General features: G+C 36.8%; 1 protein-coding gene across 1 annotated transcript in view; it reads right to left on the bottom strand.

Annotated features, from left to right (window-relative positions):
* Positions 1 to 22,382, bottom strand: part of MCM9 (minichromosome maintenance 9 homologous recombination repair factor) — an 86,970-nt gene that overhangs the window by 32,191 nt on the left and 32,397 nt on the right. The window contains 1 exon segment of the mRNA XM_021693449.1: positions 3,691 to 3,865. Coding sequence (XP_021549124.1) covers positions 3,691 to 3,865 — 175 coding nt within the window.

The following is a 22,382-nucleotide window of genomic DNA, read 5'->3' as shown; positions in this document are numbered from 1 at the left end:
AGTTTGTTCTTTTATCTTTCTAGTAGTATTCTATTGTATGAATTTATCAAAATGTTTATCCATTTACCAGTTGATGGATTTCTGGGCTATTTTCAGTCTTGGGTGATTATGACTAAAGGTGCTATAAGCATTTATGTGCAAGTCATTTTTTGTAAATAAATATCCAAGTGTTCTAGCACCATTTTTATAAAATGACTATCCTTTTTTTATTGAATTATCTTGGCATTGTTCTTGAAAATCAACTAACTTTATACCTGTGAGTCTATTTCTGGGCCTGTATTCTCTTCCATTGATCTATGTCTATCTTTACACCAATGCTATGCTACCTTGATTATTGCAGATTTATAGTAAATCTTGAAATAAGTAAGTTCTACAGATTTGTTCTTTTTCAAAACTGTTTTGGCTATTCTAGTTCCTGTGCTTTGTTGATTTCTGCAAAAAGCTTGCTGGGATTTTAATTGAAATTGTAGATTCTATAGGTCGCTTAGAGGAAAACAGATATTTTAACAACACTGTCTTCTGATGAATGAAACTTGGTATATATCTCCATTTACTTAGGTCTTCTTTAATTTCTTTCACCAATGTTCTGCAGTTTTCATTGTAAAAATCTAGAATGTATTTTACTAGATTTATCCCTAAATATTTCTTATTTGTGGATACTATTGTTAAGTGGTATGTTTTAACTTCAGTTTCTAACTGTTCATTGGTAGCACAAAGAAATACAATTAATTTTTACACAACAATCTGTGACTTTTTAAAACTCATTTATTAGTTCTAATACCTTTTTCATTGATTCTTTTTTTTTTTTTTAAGACTTTATTTATTTGACAGAGAGAGACAAAGCGAGAGAGGGAACACAAGTAGGGGGAATGGGAGAAGACCCCGGGATCATGACCTGAGCCGAAGGCAGACGCCCAATGACTGAGCCACCCAGGTGACCCTTTTTCTCATTGATTCTTTTGAGATCTTCTATGGAGACAATCATGTCATATAGACAGTTTTAACTTCTTCCTTTCCAAACTGAATGTCCTTTATTTCTTTTTCTTGCATTACTAAACTGACTAAGTCTTCCACTACAATACTGGCCAGAAGTAGTAAGACTGGACATCCTTGACTTGCTCCCAAACTTAAATGGAAAACATTTCACTTCATCATAAAGTATGAAATGTTTCTTTTAAGTTTTCCATAGATGATATTTAAACAGGCACATGGACTTCTCTTCCTATTTGCTGATAATGTTTATCATTATTGGGTATTTAATTTTGTCCGATACTTTTTCTGCACCTATAGGGATGTTTTCTTTTTCATTCTGTTAATATTGTGAATTTACATTGATTGATTTTCAAATATTACATCAACTTCGCATTCCTGGATGATCCTCGCTTGGTTATAATGTATAATCTTTTTAATATACTGCTGGATTTAATTTACTAAAGTATTATTAAGAACTCTCATGTCATGGGGCACCTGGATGGCTTAGTCGATAGAGCATGTACTCTTGATCTCAGGAGTGTGAGTTCAAGACCCACATTGGGTGTGGAGCCTACTTTAAAAAAAAACAGAAAAGAGTTTTCATGTCTTATGTTCATGGGGGTATCATTCTGTAGTTTTATTTTCTTGTAATGTCTTGGTCAGGTTTTGGTATTTCCACGGAATATTTCTTCCCCATCCTTTTAACTTACCTATGCGTTTGAATTTAAAGTCAGTTTCTTGAAGGCAGCATTTAGTTGGGTCTTGCTTTTCTATCCAATCTGACAGTCACTGCCTTTTAATTGTTTATGTGATTATTAATATAATCATTGATATGGTTGAATTTGTATCTACCATCTTGCTAATTGCATTCTATTTGTCCCATCTATTCTTTGTTCCCCTTTTCTTCTCTTCCTGCATTCTTTTGTTATTTTTTTATGATTCCATTTTACCTCTACCACTGGTTTATTAGTTACACCTCTTTCATTTTCTAGTGGTTGTTCTAGAGTTTACATCTTTAACTTCTTACAGTCTACCTTCAAATGATATTATACCACTTCGTGTATAGCGTAAGGCCATTAGTGTCTGTAAGGCCCTGACAGTTGATCTGGGTATTGGCATTGTTGTTATCTTTACCCTCAATGCACCAGACATTTCGAATTCTTTCATTGTTGAGCTGTGTTACTTTGTGCATCTAGATGGGGGTTGTAGTGCAGTGCTGGAAGATCATTCTCAGTGTTCCTACTCTACCTTCAGCTTTCAGCAGTCACCACACAACTCACCACAGTGGGGTCTCTTTCCATATTACTGCACCTTCCCCACTGACAGACTGCTTGTTACTAGGTGTTAGGCTTATTTGGGGGCCAGGTTGGTTTTTGGGCTCCTGGTCTGAGACAGGGTCTATGAGCCTGCTTTTGGATGGGATGGGCTAGAAAGCTGTAAGCTCTTCTGTCCCTCCCACCTGGTGGCAGCAGAACTCTGCCATGTATCTGTGGTGGTCCTTGGGCAGGAGTTGTTGTTCTGTCCCCTTCCCGATGGTACAGACCACTGTTTTGCCTTGGTTCAGGATCCTGGACCTGAAGAGTGTTTCCAGCCCTTCCTTCAGGAGAAGAAGGCTTTTGCTCCTACCCTTCTCCCAGAAGGGCCATTTTGTCTAGCTCCTGCGGGAGGGAAGGAAGATGCCCTAATCTAACCTCTTCCTGAAGTAGAAAGGTTTTGGGTTTTTTTGCCTCTACTCTTCCGCCAAAAGCCCATGGGTTGGAGACCTAGCACAGTGCCTGGTATATAGCAGGCTCTTCATGAATATACAGAGTCATTGTATATTGAATGAAATGAATAGATCTGGTCATTGTTCTACCTAGCTTTTTCTTGTGTTTTTTTCCCTATGGGCTCTATCCTCTCACCCACCCACACCCCCCTTTTTCTTTCCAAGTGTATATAATTAGATCTCACAGACTCTATATACACCAGCATCCCTTTTCATGCCCACTACTGTTTGAAGACTCTGCTGGCAGCCCACCTGCCTGATCAACTGGCCTCACACCTATAATAGTAGCATTAGGGCTGAGATAGTTCTAGCTCTGTCCTTTGGATGATCCGGCAGACCACTTGGTGGTCAGCCTTTGTAGCCAGGTAAGTTTCTCATAACCATCTCAGGGCCTGGGTGAATGGATTTCTATCTGACTTGCCCATTTTTCCTCCTCAGTGGTTATATGTTGCAAGTGACTCACATACCTCAACCCCTACACCTCCTTGAGTCACAATACGCACTTCATTTTACTAATGTATTTTATTATTTAGTTTTCCACATGCCATGATCAACCTTCTATTAGGATAGATAAGGAGAATGCCACTGAAAGCAGAAATCATGTTATTTCTTTTTGAATCTTTAAAAATTCCTAACATAGTAAGTAGATATACATTACTGAATGAGAGAATATGTTGGATCCTGCATTGAAAGAAAGCTCTTCATAAGTCCCCTCCCTGAATTAAGTCAACTTACATTTATACTTTAGTTTTTCCTTTCTTTGTCCCAACAACTCATTTTTACTTCCTCATACACCTCCGTGGGGATGCTAATGTGTGTCTTGATGAATGTAACTGATAATCCCTGATAAGACCAAACATACCTTGCAGTTCAGTAAGGTTCACCTTTTTCCACAATCACATTGTTAACTAATCTCATTATTCCCGTAGATTTTAAAGAAAAGAAACTCTTACCCAGCCTTAGCAACACTTATGGTTTGTTGCTCCATTGCCTCGTGGATACTGGTTCTATCATGCTCTTTGAGGCTGTTAAACTCATCGATACAGCAAAGGCCCGCATCTGCAAGTACTAATGCGCCAGCCTCCAAATTCCATTCTCCTGAGTCTTTCACAGCAGTTACCGTCAGACCTAAGGAAACAAGCAAGCTATGTCAACTTTTATTTTCAAAAGCATATTTTATACCTATAAGGGGAAAGTACCTACATTTTAAATGGAAAAGAGTCAATGCTTTTATTTCTAATCTGTCAAGAAGGAATGGCACCAGACAGAGAACTGGTGGTTCCCAAGGGGAGGAGGAATGGGAGGATAGGCAAAATAAGGGAAGGGAATTAAGAAGTACAAACTTACAAATGAATCATAGGGATATAAAGTACAGCATAGAGAATATAGTCAATAATATCGTAATAACTTTGTATGGTGACGGACGGTAACTAGACTGATCATGGTGAGCATTTCATAATGTATATAAATGTTGAATCACTATGTTGTATACCTGAAATGAATATAATATTGTATGTCAACTACACTTCAATAAAAAAAATGGATGGCATCAGGACAACTATTTCTGGTGTCCAGGCACTGGAAGGCCTCAGAAGATCCTATGTTCTGAAAATATAAGATGTGTTATTGAGTATTTTATAGCAACTGGAAGTCTCCAAATTTTCTCTTTCCTTGGTAGGGACCCTCACTGAACAGAAAGAGCAAACAGATCTCCAGAGATCTTCTGACAAGAGGTTCTGTATTATATGCTGTTTATAGAGAGGGGTCCAAAGACAGAAAACAGTAGATATTAGAGTCCAATGATGAAAATGAAAAGTTTGCTCCTAGTCACAGCGTGAGAAAGAAGACTCCTTTAATATGTCTTTTCTGGTTTTGATTCATCCTTTATACCAGAGTGGTCAAAAGCAAAGGCTTTGGGGACACCTGGCTGGCTCCATCAGTTAAGCATCTGACTCTTGGTGTCAGCCCAAGTCATAATCTTGGGGTCATGAGACTGAGCCCCGCAGTGGGCTCAGCACTCAGCGCAGAGTCTATTTGAGATTCTTTCCCTCTCCCTTCCCCTCTGGCCCTCTCCCGACTTGTGCACGTGCGTGCTCTCTAAAATAAACAAACAAAAAAATAAATAAAAAGGCAAAGGCTTTGGAGTCACACAGACTTGGATCCTGAATCTTGGATCTGTCATTCTGGTTGTCATATATAGGCAAGTTTCCTAATATGTTCTGGCCTCTGTTTATTCATTTATAAAAGGGCATAACAATGGAATGTATCTTATAGAGTCTTGGATGTTCAAATAGAATATAATAAAGCTCTTTAAAAGGTATATGACACATAGTGAGTACTTATAATAACTACTGTTGATCAAAATTGATAAGCTAGGCTGACCAAGAAAAAAAAAAAGGAGAAACAAATTACAAATATCAGGAATGAGAGGGGGATATCACTATAAACCCTACAGATACTTAATAATAGTAAGTAAATACAATGAACAACTCTATGTCCTAAGTTTGATAATTTAGATGAAATGGTCAAATTCTTTGAAATGTATAAACTGTGAAGTTTATCTAAAAAGGAATCAATAGCTTGCATACTCCTATATCTATTTAAATCTACAAACTAAGATGACTTCATGGTGAATTCTACCAAACATTTATGAAAGAGATAATACCAATTCTACACCAGATTTTCAAAAATACAGAAAAACAAGGAACATTTCCCAACTCATTTAGTATAGCCAGCATTATTAAGATACCAAAGCCAGATAAAAGATATATCAAAGGAAAACTAAAGACCAGTATCTCTCATAAACAGAGACACAAAAATCCTCAAAAAATACAAGCAACTCAAACAATACATAAAATAATAGATTATAACCAAGTAGGGTTTATCTTGGGAATGCAAGGCTAATTCAACATTCAAAAACTAACCAATATAATTCACCATATCAATAAACTAAGGAAGAAAAAGCAAATGACCATCTCAATATATTCAGAAAAACACCTGACAAAACTCAACAATTATTCATGATAAAAAAGTCTCTCAGAAAGCCAGGAAGAGAGGGAACTTCGTCATTCTTAGTATTTACAAAAATCATGACATATTTAATCATAAAAGACTGAATGCTTACCCCCACCCTCATCCCCAAGATCAGGACAAGGCAAGAAGATTAGCTCTCATCATTCCTATTCAAAATCTTGGTGGAGGTTCTAGCCAGTAAAATAAAGGAAAAGAAATTAACAACCATCAGATCAAAAAGGAAAAATAAGACTTTATATTTTCAGACCAATATGACTGTGTATAAAATTCCAAGTAATCTACAAAAAAGCTACTAGAACTAAGTGAGTATAGCAAGGTTGCAGGATGCAAGTCAATATATAAAAATCAATCATATCTCTATACATTAGAAAAAAATTAAAAATGGCAATTAAAACATAATACAAATTGGGGCACCTGGGTGGCTCTGCTGGTTAAGTGCCTTCTGCTCAGGTCGTGATCCCGGAGTCCCCAGTCGAGCCCTGCTCTTGGGCTCCCTCCTCATCAGGAAGTCTGCTTCTCCCTCTGCCCCTCTCCCTGCTCATGCTCTCTCTCTCATTCTCGCTCTCTCAAATAAATAAAATCTTTAAAAATAATAAAAATTAAAATAATACAATTTATAATAGCACCTGAAGATATTAAATACCTGGGCATAAATCTTTAAAAATGTGCAAGATCTGGGCTGTGAATTCGAGCCCCACCTGGGTGCAGAGATTAACTAAAAAATAAATAAAAAATTTTAAAAAATGTGCAAGGGGCACCTGGGTGGCTCAGTCGGTTAAGCGCCTGCCTTCGGCTCAGGTCATGATCCCAGGGTCCTGGGATCAAGCCCCATGTTGGGCTCCTGGCTCAGCAGGGAGCCTGCTTCTCCCTCTCCCTCTGCCTCTCCCCCTGCTCCTGTGCTCTCTCTCTCTCTCTCTGTCTCAAATGAATAAATAAAATCTTTAAAGAAAAATGTGCAAGATCTGTACGTAAGAACTACACAACACTGAGATAGTCCATGTTCATGAAATGAATTGAAAAACTCAGTATTTTATTTATTTATTTTTTAAAGATTTTATTTTTTTATTTGTCAGAGAGAGTGAGCACAAGGCAAGGGGATTGGCAGGCAGAGGGAGAAGCAGGTTCCCTGCTGAGCAAGGAGCCCAGTGCAGGACTTGATCCCAGGACCCCGGGATCATGACCTGAGCTGAAGGCAGATGCTTAACTGACTGAGTCACCCAGTATTTTAAAGATGCTTCCCCAAATTGTTCTATAATTCTCCCTAAATTGGTCTATAGATTCAATGAAATTCGAAACACAAATTTTTTTAAAAAGATTTATTTATTTGAGAGAATGAGAGCAAGCAGGTGGGGGAGGGGCGCAGATGGAGAGAGAGTCCTAAGCAGACTGTGCACTGGGCACAGAGTCTGACGAGGGCTCAATCCCACCACCCTGAGATCACAACCTGAGCGACACCAAGAGTCAGACACAACCAACTGCACCACCTAGGCGCCCCCTCCAACAAAATTCTAATGGGGTTTTTCTTTTTATAGAAATTGACAGAGTGATTCCAAAATTTATATGGAGAAGCAAAGGAAATAGAAGAATCAAACCAAAAAACAAAGTAGGAGGTCATGATTTAATTTCCACATTTACTACAAAGCTACAGTAATCAATTCAGTGTCATACTAGAAAAAGAAGAGACAGAGAGAACAATGGAATAGAGTCCAATAATAGGCCCACACATATCTGGTCAAGTGATTTTTTGATAAAAATACAAAAGCAATTCAATGAAGAAAAGATAATCTGTTATATAAATGGTGCTGGAATAACTGGATAGCCTTATGCAAAAAGGAAAAAAAAAAATCAATCTTGATCCATACCTCAAATGTGATACAAAAATTAACTCAATGAATGAAAAGATCTAAACGAAAAATGTAAAACTTTATAGATGAAAACTCAGAGAAGAAAATACAAGAGAAAATCTATGTGAGTTCTTCTGTTTTCCAGTCCAGCATTTAAGGAGCTCAGAAGTTGCCACAAGTTGCCACTTGTTTAACAGTAAGTTAAAACCTGAACAAACTGAAAAATGAGTAATTTTTCTAAGATGCATTAGAGAAATGAGGTCACAGGGCAAACCAATGCCCCCCCCCCCCAAATTAGGAAGACAGAAAGACAGAGAATCACAACTTACCAGAGCTGTTACCTCTAGGGGAACCAGTAATGGTATAAGAAAACCTGAACTGTAATTGATGAATTGCTGGAGGCTCAGAGTGGACAACTCTGAGAATTAAAATCTCCATTCATGGGGGACCCTCAGACTTTTGTGAGTTTTAACTCCAAGAGTTATCCCAGGTTCTCACATTAAATATTGGCAATTTTTCTCTGATATTATAAGCAAAGAGATGGAAAGTCTAAGAAAAAAATAAAAAAATTCTAGAGATCAAAAACACTGTAAAAGAAAGGAAGAATGCCTTTGATGAGCTCATTAGTGGATTGGACATGGTTGAGTAAAGAATCTCTGAATGTAAAGATAGTATAAGTTTCAATGGAAACTTTCAAAACTGAAAAGCAAACAGGAGAAAAGGTGAAAAATAACACAACAGAATATCCAAGAACTGTGGAACTATAAAAGGTGTAACATAAATGTCATGGGAAACCAGCATAAAAAGAAAGAGAGAAAGGAACAGAAGCAATATTTGAAGCAATAATGACTAAGAATTAGTCATTAATTGATTAATTAATGTCGATACCAAACCATGGATCCAGAAAACTCAAGCTAACACTAAGCAGGAAAAATGTTTTTTTGTTTTTTTTTTTAAAAACTACATTTAGGCATGTCATATTTAAATGTCAGAAAATCAAACATAAAGAAAAAATCTTGAAAGAAATCAAAGGAAAAATACAACTTAGCTGTAGAGGAGCAAACATGAGAATGATATCCAACTTCCCCTCAGAAACCACGTGAGTAACAAGAGTAGAATGAAATATTCAAAGTATCGAGAGAAAAAGCCTGCCAGCCTAGAATTCTGTACCTTTCATGAAATTATCTTCAAAAGTGAAAAAGAAAAAAAAATTTTTTTGAGGTAATTTGTTGCCAGGAGACCTGCCTTGCAAGAAATGTTAAAGGAAGTTCTTTAGAGAGAAGGAAAATTATATAGGTCAGAAACTCAGATCTACACAAAGAGACCTGGCTGGTTCAGTCGGAAAAGTGAGTTCGAGCCCCACATGCGGTAGAGATTACTTATATAAAGTTAAAAAAAAGAAAAAGAAACTCAGATCTACATAAAGTAAGGAGGAATGAAGAAGGACTAGCTAAAATAAAAACTTGTTTTTCTTATTAATTCATCTAACATACAATAGTTTGTTAAAAATAATAGCAATAATGTATTCAAATATGTATGCTTATATGTGTTTATGTTCAAGTGAATGAATGAGAGCAATAATAAAAAGGACGAGAGGGGGAATTAGAAATATCTTGCTAGTTATAAGGTACAGTGCTACCCATGAAGTGTTTTTAGTATTATTTGAAAGTGGACTTGGAAAAATTGTAAATGTATATTGCAAACTCTAGAGCAACCAATTACAAAAGTTAAAAAGAAGCATAATTGCTATACTATGAAGGGAGAAAAACTGGTATCATATAAAATATTCAATTAAAACCATAATAGGTAGAAAAGTGGAAGATAAAAACAGGAACAAAGAACAAGGGCAACAAATGGAAAATGCTAACAAATATGGCAAGTATAAATCCAGCTGTGTCAATAATCACTTTGAACATCTACAGTCTAAATACACCAATTAAAAGACAGATTATCAGAGTTGATAAAAAAAGACCCAACTATACATTATCTATGAGAAACCCACTTTATTTTTACTTTTTTGAAACCCACTTTAAATATAAAGACATATAGATTAAAAGTAAAGATAAAGAAAGATATACCATGTTAACCCTAACCCAAATAAATATGAGAGTAGCTGTATTAATTTCAGACAGAACAGATGTCAGGGCAAGAAAATTTATCAGGGAGACAGAGGAGCATTACATAATGATAAGAGGGGGTCAACACTCCAAGACGATGTAACAATCCTTAGTATTTATGGACCTCAGAATATGTGAGGTAAAAACTAGTGGAAGTCGAAGAAGTAGATGAATTTGTATTATAGTTGGAGACTTACCGTACTCTTTTATGGTAAATGGACATATCCAGCAGGCAGAAAATCAGTAAGGCCATAAGTGAACTCAAAAGTACCATCAATCAACTGAATATAACAAGTATCTATAAACGACTTCATCCAACAACAGCAAAATGTATTTTTTCTCCAGATCCCATGGAATATTCACCAAGATAGACCACATGCTGGACGATAAAACACACCTTAGCAAATTTATAAAATAAATCATAAATCCTCTTTCAGACCACAATGTAATTAAACTAGAAAGCAATAACAGAAAGAGAACTAGAAAATCCCAAATTACCGGAGATTAAACAACACACTTCTAAGTAACACATGGGACCAGGAAGAAATCTTAAGAGAAATTTAAAAATGTTTTGAACTAAATCAAAATCAAAATATAACTTATCAAAATGTGCGCGATGCACTGAAAGCACTGCTTAGAGAAACTGATATCACTGAGTGCATATATTAGAAGAGAAGAAAGATCTAAAATCAATAATACAAGCTTCCACTTTAGGAAACTAGAAAAAGAAGAGCAAACTAAATCCAAAGCAAGCAGAAGAAAGGGAATAATAAAAATTACAGCAGAAATCAATGAAATTGAAAGCAGGAAATCAATAGAGAAAATCATTGAAACCAAAATCTGTTCTTTGACAAGATCAATAAAACTGATAAGCTAAGAAAAAAAAGAGAAAAGACACAAATTACTAATATCAGAAATGAAGAGGGGACATCACTACTGATCCTATTGACATTAAGCAGATAAAGAAGAATTATTACGAACAACTTTATGCCGACAAATTTGATAACCTAGATGAAATGGACCAATTCCTTGAAAGACATAAGCTGCCAACTCACACCAGAAGAAACTGACACTCTGAATAGGCCCATATCCATTAAAGAAATTGAATCAATAATTAATAACCTTCTAAAATAGAAAGTATCAGGCCCAGATGGCTTCACTGGTGAATTCTACTAAACATTTAAGGAAGAAAGGATACCCATTCTCTACAGTTTTTGCAGAAGACAGAAGTAGAGGTAATACTTCCTAACTCATTCTATGCCAGCATTACCTTAATACCAAAACCCAACAAAGACATTACAAGAAAACTACAGCCCATATCTCTCATGAACATAGATGCAAAAATCTTCAGTAAAATATTAGCAAACTTGTGCTCCCTTCGGCAGCACGTACACTAAAATATTAGCAAACTAAATCCAACAATGTATAAAAAGAATTATATACCATGACCTAGTGGGATTTATCTGAGGTATGCAAGGCTGGTTCAACAAGCAAAAATCAATTGATATTATCTATCATATCAACAGACTAAAGAAGGAAAAAACCTCACATGATAGACTCAAAAGTCCATTAACAGTAGAACAGATAAAGAAATTGTTGTATATTCATACTGTGCAATAAGACAGCAATAAAAAAATGCAGTGCAACTAAACACAATATAGATGAAATATTAAAACAAAATATTGAGCAAAAGAATACACACTCTACAATTTCATTACTGTAAAGTAAAAATACCAGGCAAAAACAAATTAGTGTGAACAGACCTGACCTACAAGAAATACTAGGGGAGTCTTTCAGGCTGAAATGAAAGAACACTAAGACAGTAACTCAAGTACACATAAAGAAATAAAAAACACCAGTAAAGTTAACTACATAGGTAAATATTAAAGATGGTATCAATGTAATTTTGTTGTAACTCTTTTCTTCTGATTTAAGTAAAAACTACAGAAAGCAAAAATTATAAAACTGTGTTGATCAGCTTATAATGTATATAGAGGAAATCTGTATGACAACAGCACAAAAGAAAGTGAAGGGAACAGAATTATACTGGAACAAAATTTTTATATACTATTAAAATTAAATTAGTATTAATCTGAATTGGATTGTTTTTACAGTAAGATGTTATAATAACCCCCAAGATAATCACTAAGAAAATCACCCGAAAAATACAGTAAAAGAAGCATAAGGGTATTAAAATGATATACTAAAAATTACATTAAGCACAAAAGAAGGCAGTAATGGAGAATACCGCAACAAAGAAGACATAAGCCGTGTGGAAAACAGTGGAATATAGCATTCGTAAATCCTACCCCATCAGTAAGTATGTCAAATGTAAACAAACACTTAAATAAAAAGCAGTTTGTAGAATGAATATAAAGACATGATCCAACTATGTGTTGTCTACAAGAGACACACTTTAGACAGTAACCAAAGGAGGGTTGCAGTGCCTATGCTAATATCAGAGAAATATTTTAATACAATTTAAAAAATATGTTAATGTGAGAATAGCATTCACAAGTGAAGATATAATCACACTGGCTTCTGCACTAGTTAGATAACATCTAGAGCAGAAGTCAGCAAACTATGATCTGTGGGCAAAATCTGGCCCAACCACTTGTTTTTGTAAAAACAGGTTTTTTGCAACACAATCATGCTCATCATTTACTTATTGTCAATGGCTACTTTCAAACTACAATGGCAGAGGTAAGTAGTTGTGACAAACACTGTATGGCTGTCAAAATCTAAAATATTCATAGCTGGCCTTTTATAGAAAAAAGGTTGCTGATTGTTGATCTAGAAAATTAATGTTTACTTTTGGGACATCAAAGTTTAAAAGAAATACTAAAAAAGACAAGGGTAAACAGATAATAAAGGACAAGGAAATAATGTTATTTAAAGAATAGTTTACGGCACAGGGTATGATTAGCCTGAAAGATTTAGAGAAGAGAAAATAATTTTTACATACTTAGAGAACTATCCTTTGGAAGAGAAATTAGACTAATTGGGGGCAGCTTCAAAAGAAATAACAGAGACCATCACGCAGAATTTTATAGGGAACTACTGGAAAACTTGAGGTGCTTAAAATGGAATGGGCTACTTTACAAAGCAGTAACTTTTCATCAAAGTAATTATGTAAGCAAATGTGGAATGTCCATTTGTCAGGGATAGTGTAGAAAGACACCCATGCAATGAATAGGTAGCTGTATAAAAAAGTAATCAGACCGGACATTGGGTGTAGAAATTACTTTTAATAAATTAATAAAATATGAAAAAGGAAATAGAAAATACTTTGAGAGGAAAGAAAATGAGGACACAACTTACCATAACTTACGGGATGCAGCTAAGGCAGTTCTTAGAGAGTAACTTATAGCTATAAATAGCTACATTTAAAAAGAAGAAAAATCTGAAATCAATAATCTATGCTTCCACTTAAGACACTGGAAAAGAAAAAAAAGAAAAGCAAACTAAATCCAAAGCAAGCAGAAAGAAGGAAATAATAAATATTAGAGCAGAAACTGAAATAGACAATATAAAAATGACAGAGAAAATAAAACCAAAAGTTGTCAGTCTTTTAGGTACCTAACCAAACCAATAAAAGAGAAGAATCAAATTACTAAAATCAGGACTCAAAGATGAGACATTATTACTGACTTTAGAAAAATAAAAAGGATTATTATAAGGGAGTACAATGCACAACTGTGTGTTAACTACTTCTATAACCTGGATGAAACTAACAAATTCCTAGAAAGACACTACCAAAACTGACTCAAGAAAAAAAGAAAATCTGAATAGACCTATAATAAGTGAAGAGATTGAATTAGTAATAATAATAAACTACTCATGAAGAAAAACCCACACACAGATAGCTTCACTGGTGAATTCTACCAAACATCTAAAAAATCAAGTAACAATTCTTCACAACTCTTTAAAAGTTGAAGAGGAGGGAACACTTCCTAACTCATTCTATGAGGTCAGTATTTGCCACATACCAAAAAGCAAAGACATCACAAGAATACTAAAGACCAATATCTCTTACGACTACAAATACAAAAAGCCTCAACAAAATACTAGCAAACCAAATCCAACAATATATAAAAAGAATTATACACCATGACCAAGTGGGATTTATCTGAGAAATATAAGATTGATGTAGATCTGGAAACCAATTTATGTACCATTCTCATATTAATAAAGGACAAAAAGCACATGATCACCTCGACAGAGGCACCAAAAACATTTGACAAAATTCAATACTCTTTCAGTAAAAACACTCAACAAACTAGGAACAGAAGGGAAATTCCTCAACCTGATAAAGGGCATCTATAGAAAACCCACAACTAAACATCATTCTTAATGGTATAAGACTCAATGTTTTCCTGCTAAGATCAGAAACAAGATAGGGATGTTCACTCTATTTTTTTTTTTTTTTTAGATTTATTTATTTATGAGAGAGAGAGCATCCAGGGGGCGGGGAGAGGGAGGGGCACAAGGAGAGGAAGAGGAGAAACATACTCCCTGCTGAGCACAGAGCCCCATGCTGGTTTAATCCTAGGACCCAACCTGGAGACCAGGACCTCAACCTAAACCAAGAGTTGGGAACTCAACCAACTGAACCACCCAGGCAACCCCACTCTACTATTTCTATTAAACACTGTACTGGAGATTCTGGAAAGGGCAATTAGGCCAAAAACGAAATAATAGGCATCCAGAGGGGGAAACGAAGACGTAAAACTATCTCTATTTGCAGATAACATAATCTTGCATACAGAAAATCCTAAGGAATCCACAAAAAATTTATTACAACTAATAAATGAGTTCAGCAAGTTTAAGAATACAAAATCAATTTTTAAAAATCAGTTGTATGCCTATACACTTTTTTTAAAGATTTTATTATTTTTTTTGAGAGAGAGAGAGCACAAGCGAGCCCGAGCAGGGTGAGAGGGAGAAGCAGACTCCCTGTTGAGCAGGGAGCCTGACATGGGGCTTGATTCCAGGACCCTGAGATCATGACCTGAGCCGAAGGCAGAGACTTAACCGACTGAGCCACCCAGGCTGGAAGACTTAATATTGTTAAGATGACAATATTCCCCAAAGGTTTCTACAGATTCAATGCAATCCCTATCAAAATCTCAACTATCTTCTTTGTAGAAATTGATAAAGTGATACTAAAATTCATATGGAAATTCAATGAATCCCAAATAGCCAACATAATCTTGAAAAAGAACAAAGTTGGAAGATTCACACTTCCTGACTTCAAAACTTACTACAAAGCTACAATAATCAAGACAATATGGTAATGGCATAAGGATACAGACCAACAGAACAGAACTGATTGTCCAGAAATAAACCCATACATTTATGGTCAATTCATTCTTGGGGGAAAGAATAGTCTTTTCAAATGATAGCGCTGGGAAATTGGACATCCACATGCAAAAATATGAATTTGGACCCCTACGTCACATCATATACAAAAATAATTCAAACTGGATCAAAGACTTAAATATAAGGTACTAAAAGTATAAAACTCTTAGAGGAAAACCATCCAACAATTCCACTTTGGGTATTTATCTGGAGAAAACAAAAACATTAACTAGAAAAGATACATGCACTTCCATGTTCACTGCAGCATTATTTACAATAGCCAAGACATGAAAACAAGCTAAGTGTTGATGGATGAATAAAGAAATTGTAGTATATATACACAATGGAATATTATTTAACCATAAAAAAGAATGAAATCTTGCCATTCACAACACATGGATAAACCTTGAGGGCACTATGCTAAGCAAAGTAAGTCAGACAGAGAAAGACAAATACTGCATGATCTCTCTTACACGTGAAATCTAAAAAAGCTCATAGATATAGAGAATCAAGCTCATAGAAACAAGAGAGAGATTGGTGGTTGCCTATCTATTGGTATGGAGAGAGAAATGGATGAACTGTTTTTTTTTTTAATTTTAGTTTAAATACACTGAATATTATAATAAAAAACTTAAAAAATGAAACTTAAAATCCTCGAAGAAAACAAAAATAAAGTAAATGTATAAAATGCTTCAATTAAATAAAACAGGTGTAAATCTTCATGACCTTTGATTATAATGGCAGTGTTTTCAAGAAGTGACACAAAAAGAACAAGCAAAAAAAGCAAAATAGATAAACTGTACTTCATCTAAATTAAGAGCTTTTGGGCAGCAAAGGCCACCACCCAAAAAAAAAAAAAAAAAAAGGAAAAAAAACCTCACAGAATGGGAGAAAATTTTTCTGAACCTCATATACACAAATCTCTGAAAGTCTCTGATAAAAGCCTTGTATTTAGAATACATAAAGAACTGGGGCGCCTGAGTGGTTCAGTCATGATGCGCCTGCCTTCGGCTCAGGTCATGATCTCAGGCTCCTGGGATCGAGCCCCACATCGGGCTCCCTGCTCAGCGGGGAGCCTGCTTCTCCCTCTCCCCTCCCTCTGCTTGTGTTCCCTCTCTCGCTGTATCTCTCTCTGTCAAAGAAATAAATAAAATCTTAAAAAAAAAAATATAAAGAACTTATGATTGCTTCGGCAGCACATATACTAGGATATATAAAGAACTCTTTCAACTCAATAAGAAAAAGACAAAAACCCAATTGTTTAAATGACCAAAGGATCTGAACAGACATTTCTCCAAGGAGATATACAAATGGCCAATAAGCAAACAAAAAATGCTCAACATCTTTAGCCACCAGGGAAATATAAGTCAAAACACAATGAGATACCACTTCACATACCACCCATGGCTATAATCAAAAAGACATAATAACAAGCATTGGTGAGGATGTGGAGAAATTAGAACGCTCACATGTTGCTGGTGGGAATGTAAAATGGTGCAGCCACTTTGGAAAACAGCCTGGTAGTTCCTCAAAAGGAGTTATCATATGACCCAGCAATTCCACTCTTAATTAAGCATATAACCAAAGGAATGGAAACATAAGTCCTGCACAAAAATTTGTACACAAATGTTCATAGCAGCACAGCTGTTATTTAAAAAAAATTGTAATCATACTGGGGTTCTTAGAAGTAGATTCTTTGTGTGCTGGATTCAAGGCTTTTGCAGGCACAGATTTAACCAACCTAAAATCTATCAATTAATTACCTGTTAGCTCATTTGTGAAACATCTCCCCTTCGTATCTTTTCTAGGTTTTGGCCTCTTCCACATGACCCAGCATATGAGGCCTCCAATCTCACAAAGCCTCCTTGCCTAGCTTCCGTCAAGCGAGACTCCATCTAATGCTGATTGTCTCTATAGTAACCAACTAGAAATGCTGCTATGCTTAGCAGTGGCTTTGTGCAAGCAGTGCTCTAGCCTAGAGAGGTTTTAAAGATTTGAGTCCTTTCTCTACTAACCACACATTTCTCCTGATACCGGAAAAAGAGAGCATCTGATGAATGAGAGGTAGAAGGTTAAAGAGAAAAGGACTGAATATAAAACATGAAGGAAGATGGATGAGTAGAGACTGAGTTCAAGAGGAAAATGAATTTAGAAGGAGCTTCGTTTATTAGAAGGGTAAGAACACATGGTAAAAAACTAGATACAAGAAATAGAAAATAATTATTAAGCATTTCCATTCATATTCTTCTGGTCAGAAACACTATAATGATATTAACATCAACAAACTGTCAACAACAAACAGTTGTTTATATCTTCAACAAATTTGTAACCTAATGATGGGTAGCAGTGAACACAAAACAGTGAAAATGTTATTAATGAGGTGGAGCACAGAATGGGGGGGGGGTCATACTTTATGTAACAAATACGGAAACCTCTTAAAAAGTATAGCAAGGTTCCAGGATGTGTAGTTCCATCCTCCCCGACATCCCTTCTGCAACAGGAGGCTTGACCTCTGTAGTGCCTCAAGGGGGAGACTCCCATCGCTTTGCCTTGGCTGAGCCTCCTCTCACTCCCAGTATGTACCTGCGCTAACCTCATTCATGGAGCTGCGTTCCTCAAGAGTTCATTAATCAAGACATTACTACTGTGTCTGCCAGCCTATGGGTTCTTCCAGGAAATGATACCAATTGCTTTTTCTTCTCATAAAGGCCACTTTAAATATCTGACAGAGGAGAGAGATTAGAGAAGCACTAGGTCAGCAATTAAAGGAACAAGTTTCTGAGCACCCGTGTCTTCATTTGTTATGTGGGAATAATCCTTACCCTCCTACCATCCCAGGATGTTTTGAAGCTGAAAAGCAGGTTATTTAAACATTCTTTACAAATGATAAAGCATCACACCATATTATACATATGTACCATATATATATCATACCGTATATACATACACATAAACTATACACACATGCACACACATACACACAAAGCCTTTATTGTGATACCCAATTTGCCTCCCACAGAACTTTAACAATAACTAAAGTTGCATCTAACACATTCTATTCTGTACAATACTTACTTGATTACATAGTTACCTTTCCAATAAAGTCTATGTATGTTTTGTCTTTGTATATTCCACAGACACTAGCACAATTTCACGTAATAAATGCTCTCTCTATATGAGTTCTTAAAATCATTATTGTAGGATTTATTCCTTTTAGAAATGTAAACTGCAGCAAATCTTGACATTCCACATTTATTTAGAAAATCTTATTTAAAACTATCCATTAAGGGATGCCTGGGTGGCTCAGTTGGTTAAGCATCTGCCTTCAGCTCAAGTCATGATCCCAGGGTCCTGGGATCGAGTCCCACATCAGGCTCCTTGCTCAGCAGGGAGCCTGCTTCTCCCTCTGCCTGCCGCTGCCCCTCCTTGTACTCTATCTCCGACAAATAAATAAATAAATAAAATCTTTAAAAAAATGACTAAAACTATCATTAACTTTTGACATCCTATAACTAATAAATAATTGGGAGCCCTTTAAACTAACTAAAGATCATACTACAACAAACCTTACATGAGAATTTTTTTAAAAGATGAGGACAATAATGCAAATGTCTCTTTAAAGAGAATTAAATGCAGGGCTAATATAATTACCCCAGGTGGAAATCCAGGATTTGAACAAAAGCAAGAGGTTAGCACTTCCATTCCTATAACTTCTGCAGCAGGCAGGAGCTGAGACTTGATTTAAATCTTAGTTATAATATATTTTAATTCAATGTATTTTATTTTATTTTATTTTTTTTTTAAAGATTTTATTTATTTATTTGAGAGAGAGAGAATGAGAGACAGAGAGCATGAGAGGGAGGAGAGTCAGAGGGAGAAGCAGACTCCCTGCCGAGCAGGGAGACCGATGCGGGACTCGATCCCGGGACTCCAGGATCATGACCTGAGCCGAAGGCGGTTGCTTAACCAACTGAGCCACCCAGGTGCCCCTCAGTGTATTTTAATTTAATTCAATTTAATTCTAGTTCATTTTAATTCACTCTTTCATCTTGTTTTGTGTGACTTCAAGTTTAAGATTCTTAAAAAGCCCTCTGCAGAGGAGCTTTGGAGCAAGGAAGCAAGCTGCATCTTGTCCCTTCAGATTTTAAGTTGTATGCCCAACACCAGTAGGTACTTTCTTTGAATAGCTACAGCACACCACTCCACACCCCGCCACAACCTACTGGCATGGCTACATGGTCACCTCATTTCACACCACAGAAAGCACTTCATAACAGACCAATAACTGGATTAAATAAACTTAGATTGCCAAATAAGCCTAACTGTGAGGGAAAATAATTTTAGCTGTATTCTTTTGCTAGGGCCACCATAACAAAATACCAGCCTGGATAGCTTACACAATATAAATGTATTTTCTCACAGTTTTGGAGGCTAGAAGTACAAGATTAAGGTGTCAGCAGGGTTGGTTTCTTTTACAGCCTCTCTTTGGCTTGCAAATAGCTGCCTTCTTGCTGTGTCCTCAGATGGTCTTTTCTCTGTTTATGCTACCTTTGGTGTCTCTCTTTATGTCCAAATTCCCTCCTGTCTAGGGACACCAGTTAGAATGGATTAGGGCCCACTTTCAGGAACTCATTTTTTTTTTTTTTTAAGATTTTATTTATTTGCGAGAGAGAGAATGAGAGACAGAGAGCATGAGAGGGAGGAGGGTCAGAGGGAGAAGCAGACTCTCCACTGAGCAGGGAGCCCGATGCGGGACTCGATCCCGGGACTCCAGGATCATGACCTGAGCCGAAGGCAGTCGCTTAACCGACTGAGCCACCCAGGCGCCCTCAGGAACTCATTTTAACCTAACCATCTTTTTAAAGGCCTTATCACCAAATACAGTCACATTTTGAGGTACTGGAGAGTTAGGGCTTCAACATATGAATGGGATGGGGGGGACACAATTCAGCCTATAACAATAGCTAATTAGGTTCATTTATCTCTGTCTGAGAGGCACTAGTTTAGGCTTTGTTCATCTTAGAACCCAAAGGATCTCTTTCAGCCATCCTTCTCCCACATAATCTGTACAGAGAGAAGCAATTTTGGAGATTATGTTCTATGTAGCCCTCCAAGCATCACATGGGTCCCCTTGGGTACTTAATAAATGAAGACACTCATGGTGCCCCATCTGTTACAATATGGTTAGCTGTTTGAGAGTCACCAAAAAGTTGTCCAGCAGAGATCTTATAAATTGTCTCTGAAACCAGAGTGGTGCTTTTACAATGTTTTCCCCTCTATGAGACACCAGCTCACTTTGAAATATGCCACCGCACATCTGGGAATCCCTTTGACCTTTCTTGCAAAGTATTGTCAACGGGGAAGAAAGAAACTATGGGAGAAAGTGCTCAAAGGCTCTTTAATGTTTCTGAGGAGCAATAATAAAAGAGTTAGGACAGACAACATGAGGCCCAGAGCCAATATTTGTGGCTTCCAGTGGACTATTAAGGAAGGTCATTTCTCCCTTAAATATGGTTGTATATGACATATTAAACAAAAGATTTTAAAGAAAATAAGCCAAACTAGTGGTATCCAGGTTGATCTTTTCAGTTCTTGATGCATCAAGTTTTATGGAAGATGTACATTATGACATACCTATGGTCAGACTGCAAAATACACTTTATTTTACCAAGCTTATAATGTCATTTTTATAAAGCAAGTAAATTAAAATCTCCTCTTAAGAGTGCCTGCAATAATCAGAAAACTGTATACACCATTCTCAAGGGAGTCATGTTTTAATCTTCAAAAGGCCATTTATCTTACATATCTAGTGTATCTTAACAGCGTACAGCAATTAACACTTTATCTTGGCTAGTGTTAGGACCAGCACTATTAGGAGTGAACAGAGAATATAGTTTATCAGTCACAGTAATCTGCATTTATCACCACACAAACAACTGGGCTTGAGGAAACCTTTTCTGGTAGGTTCTAGTTTACTGTTTAATCCATTGCCAATAAAATGAGAACTCCCCCTCTAAGTAGTTTTCCAAAATATGGGGAGGCCTGGTATTACCTGGGCCATATTAACTTTCAAAAGACCAGCAGATAAAGAAGCCACATCAACAGCAACCTACTTAAGTATGAACGACGCCCAAAGAATGACAACTCAAAATCCTGGGCACTATACTAAAAAACAACTCCTTCAGCACAGATGATAATTAAGAAATAATATTTTCTCTGAATTTAATTAGCCAAGGTCAACGGTTTCACTCAAAACACTGAAGGGAAAAAAATAATGGTTTATGAACAGCAGGTATTAAAAGAAATCTTTATAGCACTCTTACTAGGTATACAGAAATTGCTCAACAACCCCACAAATGTGTTAAAACCTCTCCCTTTCCCCACAATGGTAGTCAAACAGCATAAATGAATTGACATGAATGCCAATGAATCAAGCAAAGACTCCTCAAAAAACTTGTTTGTGGTGCCACAAATTTTTATTTGGTAACGGTTTGTCATAAATTTTTTGAAAATCACATGTCCTGGTATGCTGCTGTCTTTACTCTTCCTTTCCCTTTCTTACCATATTTTTTGCCCTTTGGTTTCCTGACACTTCCATTTTCTCTTTTTATGTTCCTGTTATGCTCACCAAACGACAGAAACCTGGGGTGTAACTGATCACATCTCTAGCAATCTTTTTCTTATTCTAGGGCTTTCCAGATTAGAACGGGAGACCCAGGTGCAGCCCAAATATTACCTACTCAGATTTTTCCAAGCAAAGTGTGCGTGGAAAAGCCTCTCTTCACCCTTCATTTTGTGTCTTTTTAACTAACGGCGCTGTAGTGCCCAAACGCAGATATTGACCAAGAACCAGATTTCCAAAATGGCTTTGCTCCTTTCGAGCCGGCACAGGGTCTATAAAATACAATTTATTTCCACTGCAACCAACCCTTCTCTCTACCCCAAATGTTACCCTGTACGTAGACAGCGGAACCTAACCCAGTATAGACAACCGAATCACAGCTCTAAATTCAGTAGAAAGACGGCACAACCGTTGGACTGATGTAAAAAGAGCGTTAAAAGAAAAAAAAAAAAAAAAAAAACCCAAGCAGAAACCACACCAAGCAAAAACCCGAGGGGCGGGCGTCACCCAGAATCGCGCCCTCCCGCCGCCTCGCCGGCCGCGAGCACGCCTCCCCGCCGCGGCCACGCCTCCTCCGACCCCCGCCCCGCCCCGCCGCGGCCACGCCCGACGTGAGGCGCGGGAGCCGCCGGGCCGGAGGCGGGGCCTGCGCCGCCCTTCCCCCCCCC

This window comes from Neomonachus schauinslandi, chromosome 8 (genome assembly GCF_002201575.2).
Source record: "Neomonachus schauinslandi chromosome 8, ASM220157v2, whole genome shotgun sequence".
NCBI classification, from domain to species: Eukaryota; Metazoa; Chordata; class Mammalia; order Carnivora; family Phocidae; genus Neomonachus; species Neomonachus schauinslandi.
Note: the sequence above shows the minus strand (reverse complement) of the source record. Positions and strands in the feature narration are given on the sequence as shown.